Source organism: Euleptes europaea, chromosome 3 (assembly GCF_029931775.1).
Source record: "Euleptes europaea isolate rEulEur1 chromosome 3, rEulEur1.hap1, whole genome shotgun sequence".
Classification (NCBI taxonomy): Eukaryota; Metazoa; Chordata; class Lepidosauria; order Squamata; family Sphaerodactylidae; genus Euleptes; species Euleptes europaea.
Genome location: NC_079314.1, coordinates 36,009,337 through 36,028,637, shown reverse-complemented (window position 1 = coordinate 36,028,637; position 19,301 = coordinate 36,009,337). Strand labels below are relative to the sequence as shown.

Sequence of the window (19,301 nt, the reverse complement as noted above, 5' to 3'; positions counted from 1 at the left end):
GCAGAGGACAAACACTTCCCCGCACTGGTTATGCTTCTGGAATTTTCTGATGCACAGCCTCGTAGTGTCTATCTGGATTAGGAAAAAAAATAAAACACCTGAACTGTCTGGTATGCCTCCCCCTCTCATGCACAAAGCTCTGGGAACTGCAGTGTTGTGAAGGGGACCATGAATTTGTAATAAAGCTCTCAACATAGGCTTAGCCAAGGACTACTCAAGGGCAATCTTGCCTCCAACAGTGACAGCTACAGCTGGTGGGAGGTTGAGGAAAAATCAGCAGCCTCAGAAGAGTGATGGAGTTTCCTAGGAATGCCAAATGAGAAAAAAAGCACTTTTTGAGGAACATTGTGAGCCACATGCTGTAGTCAAGTACGAGCCAGAAAAGCAGAAAGGGGACAGTCGCCCCATTTTGGGCTCAGCACCCCCAGCCTGAGCACAGAACACCACCAGCACTGCTGCATTTCCAGGCTGTCAACATTGGGAGAGCCCAGCTGATGGAGGGGGATGGAATTTTACTGGTTCTAGCAACAACATAGTAAGTGCCATTTACCTGTGGGCAAACCGACATATCAATGCCCATCCCTACTCACAATGCAAAGAAACCACAGACAGTCACCTCCGGTTCAATTCTTCCAGGAATTCCCCACCCCGAGACTCAGAACCAATGACAGGGCAAGCAATGCCCTCCCTCCACGCCCCACAACCAGAAGCCTGCACACCATGTCCTCCTGTGGTAATCTTCATGACCAGAGGGACGTGTTGAAAAGCAAAATGTGATGGTCCCCCTTCCTACCTTTGGGGGGGGAGGAAAAAATACATACTGAAGAAGGGCAATCCCACAGGACAGGTGGGAAGTTGGCATGACAAAGGAAGATGGACGTCTTCCCCCAAAGGCTTCCCAGACCAAGCAGCCCCCTGTTGGATTGAATGGCCCACAGTTTTCAGCGCTGATGGCAGGGGACATCCATTACCGTAGGTGAAGGGTAAGGCTGACTGTCAGGACAATCCCCAAAAAGAGGATGAAGGGAAGCCAGGTCTTCACAAATCCCCCTATGCTGCAAGAGACAGAAAAGAGGTTTAGGAAACAACAGGAGACTTGTCAGTGACGTGGCTGAAAAGAACCACGGACAGAAACACTGGGGGGGGGAGCTGGCAGTAGAGCAAGAAGTAAAGGAGCCAAGTTAAGAGCCAGCGTGGTGCAGTGGTTAAGAGCGGTGTTCTGGAGCGGTGGACTCTGATCTGGAGAACCGGGTTTGATTCCCCTCTCCTCCACATGAACGGCGGAGGCTAATCTGGTGGGCCGGGTTGGTTTCCCCACTCCTACACATGAAGCCAGCTGGGTGACCTTGGGCTAGTCACAGCTCTCTTAGAGCTCTCTCAGTCTCACCTACCTCACAGGATGTCTGTTGTGGGGAGGGGAAGGTGATTGTAAGCCGGTTTGATTCTTCCTTAAGTGGTAGAGAAAGTCGGCATATAAAAACTAGCTCTTGTTTAAAAGACAGTTATTTTAGCAGGTCCCTTAGCCTTCAATGCAGCCCATTCTGGTGGCATTAAAGACCAAACTGGACACAAGGACGGACCTGGGGATGAAGCTGGAAGGCAGCCGCCCTGCTGCAGCCTTGTTGAATCACTGTCGGGTTGTGAGAGTGGGCTTTGCCCCTGAAGCTGGCTTCAGAGATGACATCGCTGGGATCCTAAAGATGTCCTTTGCTTTGGAAGCTCAGCGCCATGCCGGAAGCAAGACCTCACCTTTCCCCGCCTCCTAAGAGGAGAAGCAAGGCTGCTGAGAAGCACAAGGCTTGCTTGGCTGTTAAAGGCTGGCTGTAGATTCTGGAGCTCTGCCAGGCAGCCACTGGCAAAAGAAATGAGAGATAGCAAAGCTCTGCCTGGCAGCTCTATTGGGACAACTGATACCATATCCAATGATGCACCCCAGAATGCTGGTTCTTCACCAACCCCAATCCCGAGTTCTTCTCTGCTCCTGCAGCCCCTTCTCCCTGGGAAAGACCATTCCTGGGTTGTGGGATCCACGTGGAGGAACAGCTGTGCAGGTTTGTGGGAAGGGGTGCAGTGAGAAGGATGAAAGCGGGTAAAAATCACCCTTCCTCCCACTTGCATTAGTCTAGTACTGCTGTCAGAAGAGAGCGAAGGGAGTTTTGCCCCCTTACCCATCCTCATAGCAGCCCCCCTGCCCCAACCCACACAGCTATTCCTCCATGCAGATCCTGCAACCCAGGAATGACCTTTCAGGGGAGGTGATCAGAAGGTGCTATAGGAAAACTGCAAGCACCTTCTGTGAATACAGTGCCAGATGCAAGCTGCTGCCTCTTGCCTTCTCCACTCCCAGAACAGTCCATTTCCGTGGCAATCCCATCTGATCCATCATTCAGTTTTGATGTGCTTGCATTTGATCGTTGCCTCTAGGAAGGTAGCTGGCAATGGCTATCATCCATCCCAAGAGAACAGGTGAGCAAGCCGAAGCATCACAGAGGTGAAGCAGAAGGGCCGGAGAGTCCCCAGGGTTTGGCAGGAGATGTCCTGTTTGGGTGAAGGCCTCAGCAGGTGTACAGAGATGCTGATTTCTACACACACACCAATGCCAGCCCTCAGTGAAGACACAGGGGCCCCCTCTCTCTCTCCACAGTCCTAGAAGAAGGGGATGTGGCTCAGTGGAACAGGATCTGCTACATATGCAGAAGGTCCAAGCCCCGGCATCCCCAGCAAAGAAGACTGGGTAGGAAACAATGTGAAGGACCTCTGCTTGAGACCCTGAAGAGCCACTGCTAGTCTGAGTAGACAGTACTAACCTTGATGGACCAAATATAAAGGAGCTGCATGTGTTTGAGGGAATATGAAGCAAGCAGTGGACCATCGGTTGGCAGAAGGGATGCCAGGAGGCAGGAATAATCACAATGGTTTAATAAAAATCGGAGTTTGGGTGGGATTCTCCAGCCAGCCAAGCCAGCGAGGCAGAAGCGCCCCCAATGAAAATGGTATTTTCTGCATATGGGATATTTATGGAGTGAATTCACACCACAACAGTATGTACAGCAGTCCGTTTCCTACTCACCTGACGTACTTGCTGTATAACAGGGAGAGGAAGCATAGTTTGATCATGTTCCAGGAGCTGCTGTTGTCGTAGCGCATGAGGTTTAAGGCCAGTGCAACATGTGAATGGCAGTTGTCGCAGCAGAGGTTGTGCTGGGATTTGGGGGAAAAGAGGTATAAATTGAGATCTCTAGGTCTTGCATTCTTTTGCAGATATTCTCAGCAGTAAAACAAAAACCCTAGGTCTTCTTTATCTGCTGTTATGTTACCAGAGAAGATTTATCTTCATCATTTACCAAATTTAACTTCAGGATTTGGGGTGTGGAGGGGAGAAGAGAATGACTGGGAGTCAATTTGAAGGTAAATCACATACTGTGAACTTCCTGATTCTGTATCATCTCACAATGCAAGAAGAAGAAGAGTTGGTTTTTATACCCCGAATTTCTCTACCTTTAAGGAGTCTCAAAGCGGCTTATAATCTCCTTCCCTTCCTCTCCCTACAACAGGCACCTTGTGAGGTAGGTGGGGCTGAGAGAGTTTGGAGAGAACTGTGACTATCCCAAGGTCACCCAGCAGTCTTCATATGTAGGAGTGGGGAATTGAACCTGATCCACCAGATCAGAGTCCACCACTCTTAGCCACTACACCACACTGGTGTAGAGATTTTATGCCTCAATGTCCCCCAATCAATTATTCCCTGTCTATGGAAAGGAGAAGGATTTTCTCCCCGATGACATGACAGCTATTGTCAGATAAACTTTGCATCACAAATATGCACACACACACCCCTTCCCATCCTCGCAATCTAAAGTAGTACAAACTCAGGAAATCTAGATGATGTGATATTTCTAAGATCCACTCTCATTCTTCTCTAGGAAGCAACCACTATGTAGAGAGTATGGACATGAAAGCTTGCAAGGAATTGCTGGTGTGCTGAATTTCTCCAACATTTCTGAGTTGTGTTCTCCCCCTCCCCACTTCCCTCTCAGACACATGAAGGATATGCATTGCACATCGAATTAAAATAAAGCAGGCAAATGTTTCACAAGGCCAGCTACAAATCTGTTCAAGAACAACATCTGTAGGCAAATCATGACATTTACCACTCAGCCATAAAGCACAGCTGGAAAAACTATCTGCACATTTGTCCAAAATATGTATAGAAAAACAACACACCCACTACAGTTCAAAAAGAAACAAAACACTTATGTTTTTCCAGCAAGGCTGTTCTGTCTTTATGACCACATACGAGGCAAAGCTTTACCCACCAACCACCTCATCTCAGTGCTAAGCAAAATTTTACCTGAGCACATTTCTTTAGGCAGCTGTCAATCAATCAATCAAAACCTTTAATGGCATATATAGGCAGCTGTCATAGGAGATAGGAGCCTTGCAGGAAAAAAACACCAACACCCTTAAAATATTTTACTCAAATGGGAGAAGAATATTTTACTGGCGTTTCCTTTATAATGGCCAGGGCAGAAGAGATGGGCATCAATCTGTTTCCTATTGATTGTTAACTGGTAACTGGCAAGCCTGCTTATATCCCCAACTGGTCAGTTGATAAGAGCAAGATTTACCGTATTTTTCGCTCCATAGGACGCACCTTTCCATAAGACTAGAGGAGGAAAACAAGACAAACGCCTCTAAAAACTTGTCCTATGGAGTGAATGCCTGGGAGGCGGGCAGGGCCGCACAGAGCGAGCCGGCACACGCGCCCAGCTGGCTCTGTGCGCCCCCTCACCTCCCAGCTGGGAGGCGGGCGGGGGCACAGAGCCGGCTCGCGTCGTTTCAGCGCGCCAAGCCGGCTCTGTGCACCCGCCCGCCTCGCCAAGCCGGCTCTGTGCTCCCCCCACCCGCTTCCCAGCTGGGAGGCAGGCGGGCGCACAGAGCCGGCTCGCGTCGTTCCAGCACGCCAAGCTGGCTCTGTGCGCCTGCCCGCCTCGCCAAGCCAGCTCTGTGCTCCCCCCCCCCGCTTCCCAGCTGGGAGGCAGGCGGGCACACAGAGCCGACTCGCGTCGTTCCAGCGCGCCAAGCTGGCTCTGTGCTCCCCCCCCCCCCGCTTCCCAGCTGGGAGGCAGGCAGGCGCACAAAGCGGGCTGGGAGGCGGGTGGGCGCACAGAGCCAGCTCGCATCGTTCCAGCGTGCCAAGCCGGCTCTGTGCTCCCCCCCTCCACTTCCCAGCTGGGAGGCAGGCGGGCGCACAGAGCGGGCTGGGAGGCAGGCAGGCGCACAGAGCCGGCTCGCGTCATTCCACCTCACCAAGCCAACTCTGTGCTCCCCCCTCCCCGCTTCCCAGCAGGGAGGCGAGCAGGCGCACAGAGCGGGCTGGGCGGGCGCACAGAGCCGGCTGGGTGCACTGGAACGGCGCAAGGCGGCTTTCTCCGGCCGCCTCCCACCGCACCCAGCCGGCTCTGTGCGCACATTCGCTCTATAAGACACAGACATTTCCCCTCACTTTTGAGGAAAAAAGTGCGTCTTATGGAGCGAAAAATACGGTACCTCTAAAGAGATGCAACAATGGCATGTGCAAATCTGCACCCACGTTGGGTTTTATTTATGCTGCTTCAGTTGACTGGGGACACCAAGCTGGATAGCTTACATGGATTTTTTTTTTTTTACATCACACTTATTGCTGCTGGTTTTAGTTTAATTTCAATGCTATTTCACGCTTTTTCCAATGCTGTTTTTACTGGCTTACTTTGTTCTGTGTTATCATCATTTCCACATAATTTTTAACCTGGAAACCATCTCAAACGTGTATTGGATATGAACAAAATCGGAGGAACCAATCTGAGTCCACTCACCATACGATGCTTGTACTCCTCAGAGGCATCGTGGACTGCAGTGTCCCAGGCATTGGGGCCACAGGAATATACTTTGTTGGGATCCAGCTTCCAGTATCTGAAAAACCCAAGAACCAAAGACACCAATTCAGACAGAGGCATTCAAGAATCTACTTCCTCCCTACTTTCCTGCTGGATGAAAGACCCTCCCTCTCTAGTAAACCTTTCTACAACTCGGGTTTTCAGGCAGCATCCCTGCAGGCCTGGACCTTTTTGAACATCGATCTGGGTGCATTCTATAACTGTATCATGCAAGTGCGGAATCTTAGCTTGCTTCCCCCCTTTTTTTCTTTAAAAAGGTAAATTTCTAGCCCTTGACAGCAAATACCATCTGGAAATTGCACGGGCAATGGCTGGCAAGTCTCAGAAGCCAGGAGAAGGCTAGCATGCCAAGCAGGCATTCCAGCAGACCGTGCCAACACTAATAGCCTTAGTCAAAGGCCGAGACAAACACAATCTTAATGCAAACCAGTGATACCAGAAGGTTTTTAAGGCTCAGCTCTTGAAGAGATTAGTACAGCAAATTTAATGCAGAGGGCACTCTGCAGAACAGCAAAAGCCCCAGGAGCTTGCAATCTAAATTACAATGCTTGGGGGGGGGGGTAGGGGGGGAGAGAGACACTACATAGTGATAAAAGGAAAGGAAGAGATATGGACAAATGAAGCTAGATGTACTTTGGCTATATATCTGTAGAGCAAGAGGAATAGCAGTAGCCATGAACACATGAAGCTGGCTTATACTGAATTAGATCCTTGGTCCATCAAAGTCAGTATTGTCTACTTACACCGGCAGCAGCTCTCCAGGGTCTCAGGCAGAGGTCTTTCACATCACCTACCTGCCTAGTCCCTTTAAATGGAGATGCCAGGGATTGAACCTGGGACCTTCTGCATGCCAAGCAGATGCTCTACCACTGAGCTACGGCCCAGAGACCAAGAGAAGAAACTGTGCCAGATACTGTCAGCTGGTGTGGAGTGAAAGCTAAAAGACCGATAGTGCAGTCTTAAGTGGAGTTACACCCTTCTAAGCCCAATGATGTTAATGGCACTGTGCACTATATGTACACAGATGTCCCTGGTTTTAGCTTTGCCATCTACTCAGTAGGTGGCCTCAGAAAAGCCTCTTTCTCTCCATCTCCCACTTGCAAAATGGGGATAACAACATGGGATACAGGACTGTTGAAAGGATTATACTGCGATAATATATGTGAAGCGCTGGGAATGAAGACTGGCATGCTGGTCAGCTGGCTCAAATTTCACAAATGCGAGCACACGGGTGGCCATTTGCCTGTTTTATTTCATTCTGGTGCCACTGGTGGTAGGGAAGGTGGGGAGGTGCCATGGCTCAGTGGCAGTGCATCTGCTTGGCACGCAGAAGGTCCCAGGTCCAACCCCTGCCATCTCCAGTTAAAAGGACCAGGTAGTAGGTGAGGTGAAATACCTCTCCCTGAGCCTCCAGAGAGCGGATGCCAGTCTGAGTAGCCAAGACTGTTTTTGATGGACCAAGGCTATGATTCAGTATAAGGCAGATTCGTGAGGTCAGTGAGGGCAAGAGGCCTGCCCATGCAAACAGGCAGGGGTGAGGAAGCGGAGCTTGGAGGAAACTGTTATGGGGGGGTCTTGGCAGTACCGCCATTCAGAAGGGTTGGTGCTGAAGACAAAAGAGAACATTAAAGCAGCAGAAACACAAAGGAAAGGGGACACAATGTGAAGAGAGGACTGTCAGGCTTTCCTCCCACCCAGCATTTCAAAGCTGGAATCTCCCCAAGATGCAGAAGTACACTAGCTCAGAAAGTTGTCATGTTTAAGGCATAAGGAAAATACTATTATCTGGCAAATATCATGAACTGGAGGGACTAAGGGCATGACTCAGTACAAGAAAGATTCCTATGTTTTTCTCAACCTGTCCATCTCTTTCCAGGGGAGGGGCTGATAGTGAAGAGAAGAGCACCTGCTCTGCATGCAGAAGGTCACAGGCTCAATCCCTGGCATCTCCAGTTAAAGGACTCCAGGTAACAGGTGCTGGGAATGGCCATCCTCTGTCTCTGGAGAGCTGCTGCCAGGCAGAAAAGACACTACAGAGCTAGATGAACCAATGATTTGCTCCACACAGAGATTCACTGTTATACTTCTCATTTGAAGTCCATACTTCTCATTTGAAGTCCATATGCTGGATTTTTTTTACACCCACCCTGACTTCTTAGTTACACATAAACTCATTATTAACTTATCAATTTCATTTTTATCCTGCCTTTCTACCACTTGGTTCTCCCCCTCGTCCTGAGTCTTCACAACAACCCTGTTAAGATATGTTACGCAAAGAGAATATAAATAGCCCAAGATCACCTGGTAAGCTTCCATGGCAGAGCAGGCATTCGAATCTGGGCCTCCCAGATCCTAGTACTCTAACAGTTCCACCATGCGGTATCTCAACATGACGTGTCTTTGTTAAATTTTCAGGGGGTGGGGCGGCGACGGAATTTACATGAGGCTTGGAACATATATGAAGAAACAAAATTACTTACTTCACAGGCTTCCCAAAAGCCATGCTGTCTTCCTAGACAGAGTGAGGAGGAAAAAATAAAGCACATCTGTTAGCAAGTTTTCAACCACCAACTCACACCACTCTGGGATTACGTACTCCATTCTTCCACCAAAAATGGCCTTCAGGTTACAAAAACCACCAAGGTACAGTAAATAAGTTAACGCAATGGAAAAAATAAACAAACAGTAAAACAGCAGCAGTAGTATTAACCAAATTAGTAAACTATTGATCAATTACCTACAAAAACAGTCAAAGGAATATTCCACCCAGCCACCCTTTAGACCTTACAATACAAATAGGAGCCAAATCAGAAACAAAACCTAACATCCAAAAGCTTGGGAAAAGATGACAGACTTTTTCTTCAGAGGGCACCCCATGAGCAACACACATACAACAAACCCAGCTGAATAATCTTTCTTGTTAGTGCTCCAGCTCCTCCCAATCCTGCCAGAAAAAAGACAATAGGCCTTTATCTATCAAAGCCAGACCTTTTCCTGGGAGAGGTAGAGGTGTTTGCCCCCTACTTCGCTTTAGAACATTATCCAACTTGTAGTAATGGAGAACACACTTTCAAGTGCATGCAGAGAAATTTTCCAGAACTCTTTCCTGATGTCAGGAGGAAAAACAAGGGCTTCAAGTTTCCCAGACTGACATCATGGATAGAGAAATGGACAGGCCAGCAGTTCAATCTACCTCCTGGCATAGCACCCTGCCCCTCTCTCATAAGCCTCAGCTGATTCCTCCTGAGACAAAGGGCTCTCTTTTTCACCTTTTCCCACCACAGGGGCTGGATCACTTTTCTCCATGTGGACCTCATCTGCTCACTCCTAGCTGGGAACCAAAGCATGCTGGAAGAGAACTGCTGATGGGGAGGAGAGGGTTAAATATCCTGGGGGGGAGGGGGAGAGATCTTTATTCAAGCAGGATCAAATCAGTAAGAATAGCCAATACCATTGGCCCTACAAACCCTGTCCAGTTCAAGACGACCCAGTTGAAGTAGTTGCTAACCAAGTCTGCACAGGAACAAACTTCTACTTACAGAGACATAATAAGGCCCTGCAAAGTCTCGGATGACTCCAGCCGATGTACAAATGCCCATGTGACCGATGATGGGGAAGAGCCATCTGCCGAAAGAAGGAGAAGAAATGAGCCGAGAGCTCTCTGGTGCTTGTCTTGAAAATAAAACACTGGACCAGATTGGACCAGTCTGATAAGACAGTGACAGATAGCGACAATCAAGGAAAATCACTGAGAAGAGTTGGTTTTTATATGCCGACTTTCTCTACCACTTAAGGAAGAATCAAAACGGTTTACATTCACCTACCCCTCCCCACAACAGACACCCTGTGAGGTAGGTGAGGCTGAGAGAGTGTGACTAGCCCAAGGTCACCCAGGTGGCTTCGTGTGTAGGAGTGGGGAAACAAATCCAGTTCACTAGCCTCTGCTGCTCATGTGGAGGAGTGGGGAATCAAATCTGGTTCTCCAGATCAGACTCCATCGCTCCAAACCACTGCTCTTAACCACTACACCACGCTGGCACAAACAATTAGAGGCAAGGACCTGATTTACATGTTGGAGAAGGTGGTCAAGAACAAAGGTGGAATAATGGATATGGAGGACCACATTTTGGAATGCTTCCCTATTTTACAATCTCCCCACAAACAGAAACTATCGCAGCAAACAAAAGAAAGGGTCGAACTCTCTCACTGCAGTACCAATTTTCTATTGGCACACAGTACCAATTTTCTATTGGCATGCAGCCTTTCAGACAAAGGAACATTCCAAGCAGAAATCCATCACCTGCCATCTGAAGTGCTACAACATCTGCATTCTACTGCTTCATTACTCTGCTGGTATGAACTAGGCATAAGAAATAGGTATAAATCATATAGCAGAATGAGGTGGTGTAATTCTGAGGTCGGTAGGACAGATTGTACCACTTCAGACTGTAGACAGCAAGCACCATTTTATTGACCCCACCACGTCTGGTAAATAATTTTTGCAGGTAAAAAAACACCAACATGGATTTTATCCCAAGCTTCTCCTTACTGTTTTAATTTTCTACTTGCATGGAGATTTACCACTCCCCCCCATCTCCCCAATGACCACCTTATTCTGCTGCATACATAGACTCAATTTCAAAAGAAGTGTTGCTGACCTCCCACTTTTTTTGACTTACGGCACTCTGCATAGCTGCAGGCAATATTCTCCTATTATGGAGACACTCAGGTCAATCTTCTCACCCCTCAGAGTAAGTAGGAATTACCTCCAAGTAACTAAGTAGGAGAAACCTGAAGAGCTGGAGGCCCCCCTTCCTTTCAGGCCATCGCAAATTACCACAGGCATATGTGGAAGAGAGATGTCTGTGGAGTTATTTGCAAGGCTGGGCTGGTGCAGCCAGTTAGGGATTAGAGTGTGAATGCCGTGCAAAGGTTAAGAGTAGGTGTTTTTAAGTACAAACATGACGCCACACTCACACAGACCAGCTCTGTGAAATCAAACAGACTCAGGACTACCAGGATCAATGGAGGGAACACAGCCTAAAAAGCCAGCTGTACAAAACTATACTGCCTCTTAGCATTGCCTCCCATGTGTCCACCAATCATCTTTTCACTGGGACTCGAACCTTGTAAGTCACTGTTCCTGTTTTACCCTTTTGGTTCCTGTCAGTACAGGAAGGCACCAGTATTGTTTTCCAGGTTTTTACCTGGCCTCCGGAAGCGCCAAATCCCTGAATGAGCAAACTGACTCATCTTGATTCCAGAGTGCATGCAGGTGATTGCTCATACAAGGACAAAGCTATTTATTTTCTCTTTATAAACAGTGGTCAAAATAATAAAATACTGAATAGCTGGACTCGTAACATTCAACAACTAGACCAGTGGCCAGATTAAATTTTCTGACATTTACCAATGTCCCTTCCCTTGTCCGTGAACTGACTGGAACTTTGCAAAAAGAAAGAAGACAATATCCCGATTGAGACGCCACTTCAGGATGAAGAACTGCAAAGTAGCCAGCAACCAAAAAATATCCTTCAGCAATGTATAATTTACTTCACTTACACCCCACCTTTCTCCCCAATGGGCACCCAAAGCGATTTACATCATTCTCCTTTCCATTTTACCCTCACAACAATCCTGTGAGTTAGGTGAGGTGGCAAGACAGGCAGAAGGCTTTGGTGTGAGAACACGAGTATCACAAGTATATAAGATGGACTCTATTTTTCATCTGAGAAATGCTGGAGGATGTGCACAGAAGTAGTCACAACCACAACATTCCTTCTACATTGAGTAAGTTCTCCAAGGAATAGCCTATGCCTCTCCTTGATGGTCCACACACGCATCTTTGGCTGGTGTACACCGCAAGAGAATGCACAACACAGAAAAGTCCGTCCTCTGCAACAGAACACTGCAGCCAGAGAAGCCGACACGTTCTTAAACTCATAGACCTGCACAGCCAAGCTGGTTGTTGAAACTGTTGCACAGAGGTGCAATGGAACAGAAGGGAAGTGTAACAACCAAAGAACAAATGGGTACAGCATTTGACATTTCTGTGCAAAGCACAAAGGCATAAAAATAAGTATAAAAAACACCACCACAAGAGTCTTGGGGCACTTTAAAGACTGAGCAACTGATTACAGCACAAGTTTTAATGAGCCACGGTCCGCTTTTCATGCATCTCACAAATCAGACTGTAGTTCACAAAAGCTCATGCCGTTATCAAGTTCATCAGTCTTGAAAGCAATGCACATCTCTCATGTTATTTTTGGCTGCAGGAAGACTAACAGGGCAAAGAGTCACCCCCTTCTAAGATCACTGACTTCAATGAGTTTAGATCGGGTGTGATTCTGCTTGAGCTATAGCCAGAATTCCAGAGGGGCAGCCATGTTGCAACACCACCCAAGGCATGCTTCCTCGGACATAATTCCCAGGGGACTGTGCTAAGGACTGCCACCTTTGCCCATTGCAAGAACAACAGGAAGAGGCACCAGCCCATTGCGGACCATTTCCCATGTCCCAGAGTGGTGAGCCTTCTGTCAGAACATGCGTGTGTGCCCCTTTCTCTCTCTCACACACACCCACCCAAATATACACTGGTTGAGGTTTCACTTCAGGCATCTGACGGAGCTGACTCCAGCCCGCGGAACCTTCGACCACCATACGCCTGTCAACCTTGCAGACGCCACAAGCCTTCCCTTTTTGTTGTTGTGGTTGTTTCAGGGAAGAGGGGGGGGGGAAAGCAACGCAATGCCAAGCCATCCACCGCCTCCGGGGAAGGGTCGATGCGCTGACTCTTCCCAAGAACGGGGGCGACCCTCGACCCGGGAAGGAGGCGGGCACTCACGTGAGCACGGGGATAGGCGTCCACACGACGCAGAAGGGGAAGCGGCCGCGCTCGGGGTCCACCCCCGCCCCGGCGGGGCCGCCCCCGGCGCCCATGCCGACCACACTAGAGAACTGCTTCGTCTTCCCCCCCACGGCCTCCTCTTCCTCCATCACCAAGGGGAGGGGGAAGGGAGGCCGGGCGGAGCGCCCGATGACGTCACCTCCTGGAAACGGGCGTCCCGCTTCCGGCGCGCCCAGGGAGGCGGGGGTAGAACCCGGCCAGGGGGCGGGGCGAGCCGGGGAGGCTCACCTGTGCAGGAGAAAGAGAGGGACGTTCAGGGGCCGCCTGGTTAGCCTGCAGCAAAAACACAACTGGAGTCCAGCGGCGCCTAAAAGACTGCCAGGGTTTTATTCCAGCTCTCATCAGTCAGAGCTCACTTCATTAGAGGCTTGGTCTATAGCAGGGGTGGGGAACCTTTTTTCCGCCAAGGGCCATTTGGATATTTATGACATAGGTTCTTGTAGGTTATCCGGGCTGTGTAACCGTGGTTTTGGTTGGTTACAACCACGGTTACACAGCCCGGATAACCTACAAGAACCAATGAACTATGACCGTGAAAGCCTTCGACAATATTTATGACATAATTCGTGGGCCATACAAAATTATCAACTTAAAAATTAGCTGACCAAGCCCCAAGCAGGCAGCTGCCCCAGATGACACCCCCGCCCCCCACGTGGGCAAGCAGGCAGGCATCCAACCAGTGGAGCACTCGCCCACCTGGTGGCACAGGATGGTCTGTTGTACCAGCTGGGCATAGCCATCCAGCCGCCAGAGTTGCTCCTGCTCCGCAGGGTCGGGGCCAGAGTCTACAGCCGGCTCTTGCTACCTCCGTCTGCAGGGGTGAAATGAGGATACACTGGCTAAGAACTCTCCCCCCCCCCCCCCGTGCATTCTGGCCCTGCCTTCTTTAACCTCTCTATTGTCACCACTTCCGCCCCCAGCCCTCTTGTAGTACAGAGGGAATACATTTCTGCATGGCCCGGGTGGGAAAGGGTTCACACAGTTTCTTGGGCAGTCCTAGCAGCTCCATAGCTAATGACTCTTCTGCAAGGGGGGAAAAGGTTCCTTTTCATGGCAAAACAAACTCACACCTGCCTTGAATAGAAGCTATTCCTGTCCGCGGGAGGGGGTGGATCACCAGTCTTAGATCATTCTGAGCTAGAGATCTGCCAGGACCCACGAAGGGGCAGACCAAATGATTTTGCGGGCCTTAAACGGCCCCCGGGCCTGACGTTCCCCACCCCTGATCTATAGTTATGAGTGTATACTGCCATGCATCTGATGTAGGGCTACCAGGCCCCTCTTCGCCACCGGCGGGAGGTTTTTGGGGCGGAGCCTGAGGAGGGCGGGGTTTGGGGCGGCGAGGGACTTCAATGCCATAGAGTCCAATTGCCTAAGCAGCCCTTTTCTCCAGGTGAACTGATCTCTGTTGGCTGGAAATCAGTTGTAACAGCAGGAGATCTCCAGCTAGTATCAGGAGGTTGGCAACCCTAATCTGATTAATTGAGCCAAAAGCTATTGCTGGAACAAAATGCCAGTAATCTTTGGGATGCTCCTTGACTCCCACTTGGTTAGCAGCTGTAGTTTCTCAAATCTGGCTGCTCAGGTGATGGGAGAAGTTCTTGTAAGGTGCTGAAGTCCTAATCAAAGTGACTTCTAATATTGTCGAAGGCTTTCACGGTCAGAGTTCATTGGTTCTCATAGGTTATCCGGGCTGTGTAACCGTGGTCTTGGTATTTTCTTTCCTGACTTTCGCCAGCAGCTGTGGCCGGCATCTTCAGAGGAGTAACACTGAAGGACACTGTGTCCTTCATCTTATCTTATACTCTAATAGCGAAGTTTGCCAAATCTTTGGATACTTAAACCTGGTGACTGGAGCTGTGAAGACAGATCTTTCTACAAACCTGAAACACTCCTGCTGCCTTGATGCGAGCAGAACTCGGTTTGCCCTCAATCATTGCCCGTGTACATTTAGCCCTGTTAAGATTTTGGAGAAAGCAAAGCAATGACACCAGCAACCTAGATTGTAGGCAATGTTTTAAACTGATGATGTAAAATGACACTGCCAAGCTAGCCTGCTATAACAACATCCTGCATTGCTACTCCATATCGGATGCCACCCAGGCTGTCCCCTTAGCAGGTACCAACATTTGTGATTGGGTGTTTTAAGTGTGATGCTGCATCAGACAGGCAATCAATTTCCCAGTCCAAATTCTCAATGTGGGTTAAACCGTTTAAAAGGGATCATGTCAGAGCTTCATACCTGGTCAGTATCCCCTTCCATAATCTCAGAATAGCTTTTACCTCACTCCGGTTTCAAACTATGCCAACGGCTTTGTTAGCTGGATATTACTCTCAAACACCATGGGCTTCTTGTCTATGTATTTGTGGAGCCGCAGTTCCAGAGGACCTAATGCATTACACTTTATTCTGTCCTCTTTATACAGAGCCTAGATCTAAATTTCTTGCAGCATTTCTAAAGGGCCTAAATCTTCTTTCAGATTCAAAGAAGCTGCTCTTTCTCCTCTCAGACGCTGATCCAGTTGTTTCCTACAAAGTGTCACTGTTTGCCTTAGCAGCCAAGAAAATTTGGGCTAAAGCTGTCTCTGATTAGGGTGTTTAATGTATTTAATTACTAGCTTATTTTTCTTGGTCTGACTGTTTTAATGTTATTATTTATGAATGGGTTTTATATGACAGATTGTGATGGCCTTCAACCACAAACAATAAACTGTTATCAAAGTTACAAACCTGAAAAGTGTCCCATGTTTGCAGAAAAATCTGAAATCTATTTTTTTTTAAACTGGAGGGGTTAATACATTCAAAAATGATAAAAGGAGCGCCTGTAGCTTTAAGTAGCTGTTGCTAGACAACCACAGATTCCAGGCTTGGGAGAAGCCTCAGCAGGGTATAATGCCACTTTATTTGAGAACCAAATGAGGCCAGCAGGCAGAGCCAGGGGAAGTAGTGCCAAGGCAGAGCCAGGCAATGCCTAGAGGGATGGCAGGGGTTAGAACAGAATTTCAGAAAGGGGAGGGGGGTGAGGAGAGAAGCCACGGCCAAACTTAAGAGCATACTGGATTTTCAGGTCCGAATACTGGTTACTTGACAGAACATGGTTTTGTTGGCTGGGCTGCTGGTTGGCTATTCTAAATTAAATCTAAAATGCAGGAATTATTTTTAACCCAGTCTGTGCTTAACCTCCTCATCTACCTAGACTGCTAGCCCTTAGTTTTCCGCCCATTTTCCCTGTCCAGACACTCCACAGCTTCCAAAAGGGCTCAGCAAACCTTTTTTCTTTGTGTTGACTGTAAAAAGTTGTACAACAGCTCACAATCAGCAGGCAAAGATTAACTGAATATGCATGCCAGGAAAAGTTTCACTGGCCTTTTCTTGGATATTATGCAGCTATTAACAACCCAGGGCCCCTGCCAGAAACAAAACGTTGGCATGCTTTGTTAGAACATGTGTTAGGTCTAAGGTTGCCAACTGGCCAGAGGAAAAGATGGCACGGTTTGCTCTTGTGCCTTTGACAGTAGCTTAATACACAAGAATTGGCTGGTGACACTTTTCACAGCAATGGGGATGAACATTACCATGTGCTAAAAAGTTTAAGGCAGGAGGAAAAGAGGAAGACCCAACTTTAGATGGATTGACTCAATAAAGGAAGCCATGGCCCTCAGTCTGCAAGACCTGACCAAGGTTATCAATGATATACATAAGGTTGCCAGCTCTGAACTGGGAACTCTTTTCAGCTCTGGCTCTGGCCTGGTGGAACTCTTTATCAAATGAGACCCTGCGGGCCCTGGTTCAGTTCTGCAGGGTCTGCAAGACCTCCCTGCCCCTCCCCGTTCCTTTGTTTCCCCTCTTTCCTTTCCTTTCCCTTCCTTTTTTTCTTCCCCTCCTTGATTATTTCTCCTCGTTGTTATTATTATTATTATAGGGGCACCATCTGAAATTTAATTTTAGTTAGGATTTTTAATGTTTTAATCTATTTGCTTGTATAGCGCATCCTGTACCAGAGTCATGACGTGGAGGCAGGCAATGGCAAACCACCTCGAAAAGTCTTTTGCCTTGAAAACCCTATGTGGTTGCCATAAATCAGCTGTCACTTGATGGCAAAAAAAAAAAACTTAATTGTATATTATTTTATTGGTTGTCGCCTTGAGCCTGACTTTGGTTGGGAAAGGGCAGGGTAAAATAAATAAACAGTTGCAGGGTTTTCACAAGAATCACTAAGAATTTGCTCTCTCTGTGTCCCTATGTCTACCTGCATACATGACACACCACCTCCAGCTGACCCTCCCTGCCAGAGATTATCCATTGTACTTCTGGATTTTTAAAAAGTCTTTCACACAGGCAGCCCATTCCTGAAATGGGGGGGGGTAGTTAGTTGATGGCCGGGGACAACACTACCTCCAAAAAGGCTTCCCAGCGCAAAAAATTAACAACAACAAAAAAAACTTTGAAAACCCCCTGCATGAAAATCCCCCACCGAGTTTCACGTGGCTACGCCAGCTATCCATCAGGATCCTTGTCTTAGATCCATGTTTTTGAGCCATGTCAGAGCCACAAAACGGCAGACCTGTGATTTCTGTAGTGCAGTCCGTGGCCACTGATGTGATGTGGTTTGATGGTGAGCTTCGGGTAACCCCACATAATAGTCATGAGGATCAGCACCTTGGAACCATGTTTTTGTGCCCTGGCAGTGCCATGAAGCTGTGGATTCGTGATTTTTATTGTGCTATCTTTGGATCAAGATACGATCTACAACCTGATGGTGGTTTTATTTTGTTTCAGTATTAAAAAAAGCATATGAATTCAAGAGGATCCATGCCTCGGATCCATGTTTCTCCATCGCTGTAGCACCGCAAAGTGCTGGATCTGTGTTTTTTTTAATGGTTCAGTCTGTGAACCTAGTTTTGACAAGTGATTTGATGCTGGATTTTGTGGCGTTCTGCTTAAAAAACAACAAAAACGAGAGGATCCATGAGGATCCGGATTTTACTGTTTACTTTCGGTCTGCAAGATGTTTAAAACTTGATGTAGCAAAGGCCAATACTATAATGGCCTGAATGAATCACTGTCCCTGCTTGCATCTCCCCATTAATTATGCTTAAGAACATAAGAAAAGCCCTGCTGGATCAGACCAAGGCCCATCAAGTCCAGCACTGTTCACACAGTGGCCAACCAGGGGCCTCCTGGAAGCCCCCAAACAAGACGACTGCAGCAGCATTGTTTTGCCTGTATTCCACAGCACCTAATATATTTGGCATATATACTCCTCTGATCCTGGAGAGAATAGGTATGCATCATGACTAGCATCCATTTCAACTAGTAGCCATGAATAGCCCTCTCCTCCATGAACGTGTCCACTCCCCTCTTAAAGCCCTCCAAGCTGGCAGCCATCACTACATCCTGGGGCAGGGAGTTCCACAATTTAACTATGTGTTGTGTGAAGAAATACTTCCTTTTATCACAGTGGGTAGCCGTGTTAGTCTGTCTGCAGTAATAGAAAAGGGCAAGAGTCCAGTAGCACCTTAAAGACTTAACAAAAATATTTTCTGGCAGAGTATGAGCTTTCGTGAGCCACAGCTCACTTCTTCAGGTACAGTTAGAATAGATGGATTCACATTCTAGCTGTATCTGAAGAAGTGAGCTGTGGCTCACGAAAGCTCATACCCTACCAGAAAATATTCTTGTTAGCCTTTAAGGTGCTACCGGACTCTCGCCCTTTCCTTTCATCAGTTTTGAATCTCTCGCCCTCCAGCTTCAGCAGATGACCCCGCGTTCTAGTATGATGAGAGAGGGAGAAAAGCTTCTCCCTGTCCACTCTCTCCATACCATGCCCAATTTTATAGACCTCTAGCATGTCTCCCCTCAGCCGCCTTCTTTCCAAGCTAAACATCTCTAAGTGTTTTAACCGCTCCTCATAGGGCAGTTGCTCTAGTCCCCTAATGCTTGAACGTTATCCTCGCCTCTTCCCCTTTATCCTCACAAGGCCCTTCCCCTCACACGCGCTGTCCCACCGCCTGCGAAAGTAGGGAAGGGCCGGCCGCGCGCTCCACCGCGCGCCAATAACGGTCTCGGTCGGTGACAAGGGCCGGAGGGCGTGGCTGGAACGCTGGCAGAAAGGCCTTCCCCCGCCTCCGCTGCTGGAGACGCGCCGCAGGGGGCGTGACCTTTCCTTCCCCTCGCCTCCAACGGTCGTCGCTGTTCTCTGGCTGTGGAGATTGAACAGGCTTGGCTTGGCTCGGCTCCGCTTCGGCGGAGGGGCTCTCTCGTTTGGAGGCTCCGCGTTCGCACCCCCCCCCCAAGGTAAACCGACCTTTTGCCGCTTGGGGGGTTAGATTTTGGGCTCTTCTCGTCGGCCTGACCGCCGCTCCGGCCTTCTTTTGTGCTCCGGAGTTTGGTCCGCGGCGCGAACTCGTGGCGGGCTGGGGGGGGGGCCGCCTTTGGCACGTGGGCGTTGGGGGAAG

General features: G+C 48.5%; 1 protein-coding gene across 1 annotated transcript; it reads right to left on the bottom strand.

The window, feature by feature from the left end:
• Positions 1 to 913: 913 nt before the first annotated feature.
• On the bottom strand, positions 914 to 12,932 carry TMEM222 (transmembrane protein 222). The gene is made up of 6 exons (XM_056847352.1): positions 12,781 to 12,932; positions 9,476 to 9,560; positions 8,417 to 8,448; positions 5,856 to 5,952; positions 3,071 to 3,201; positions 914 to 1,055 (listed from the first exon to the last, which is right to left on the bottom strand). The coding sequence occupies exons 1-6, from the start codon at positions 12,930 to 12,932 to the stop codon at positions 968 to 970; spliced, it is 585 nt and encodes a 194-aa protein (XP_056703330.1). The 3' UTR covers positions 914 to 967.
• Positions 12,933 to 19,301: the final 6,369 nt, after the last annotated feature.

Bases quoted from the DNA above. Each gene is read 5' to 3' on its own strand.
- TMEM222 (XM_056847352.1), bottom strand. From the start codon at position 12,932: ATGGAGGAAGAGGAGGCCGTGGGGGGGAAGACGAAGCAGTTCTCTAGT. The intron at 9,561-12,780 runs GTGAGTGCCCGC...TTCTTTCGGCAG, and splicing joins ACGCCTATCCCCGTGCTCAC to ATGGCTCTTCCCCATCATCG. The intron at 3,202-5,855 runs GTGAGTGGACTC...CCCAAATCCCAG, and splicing joins AGGAGTACAAGCATCGTATG to CACAACCTCTGCTGCGACAA.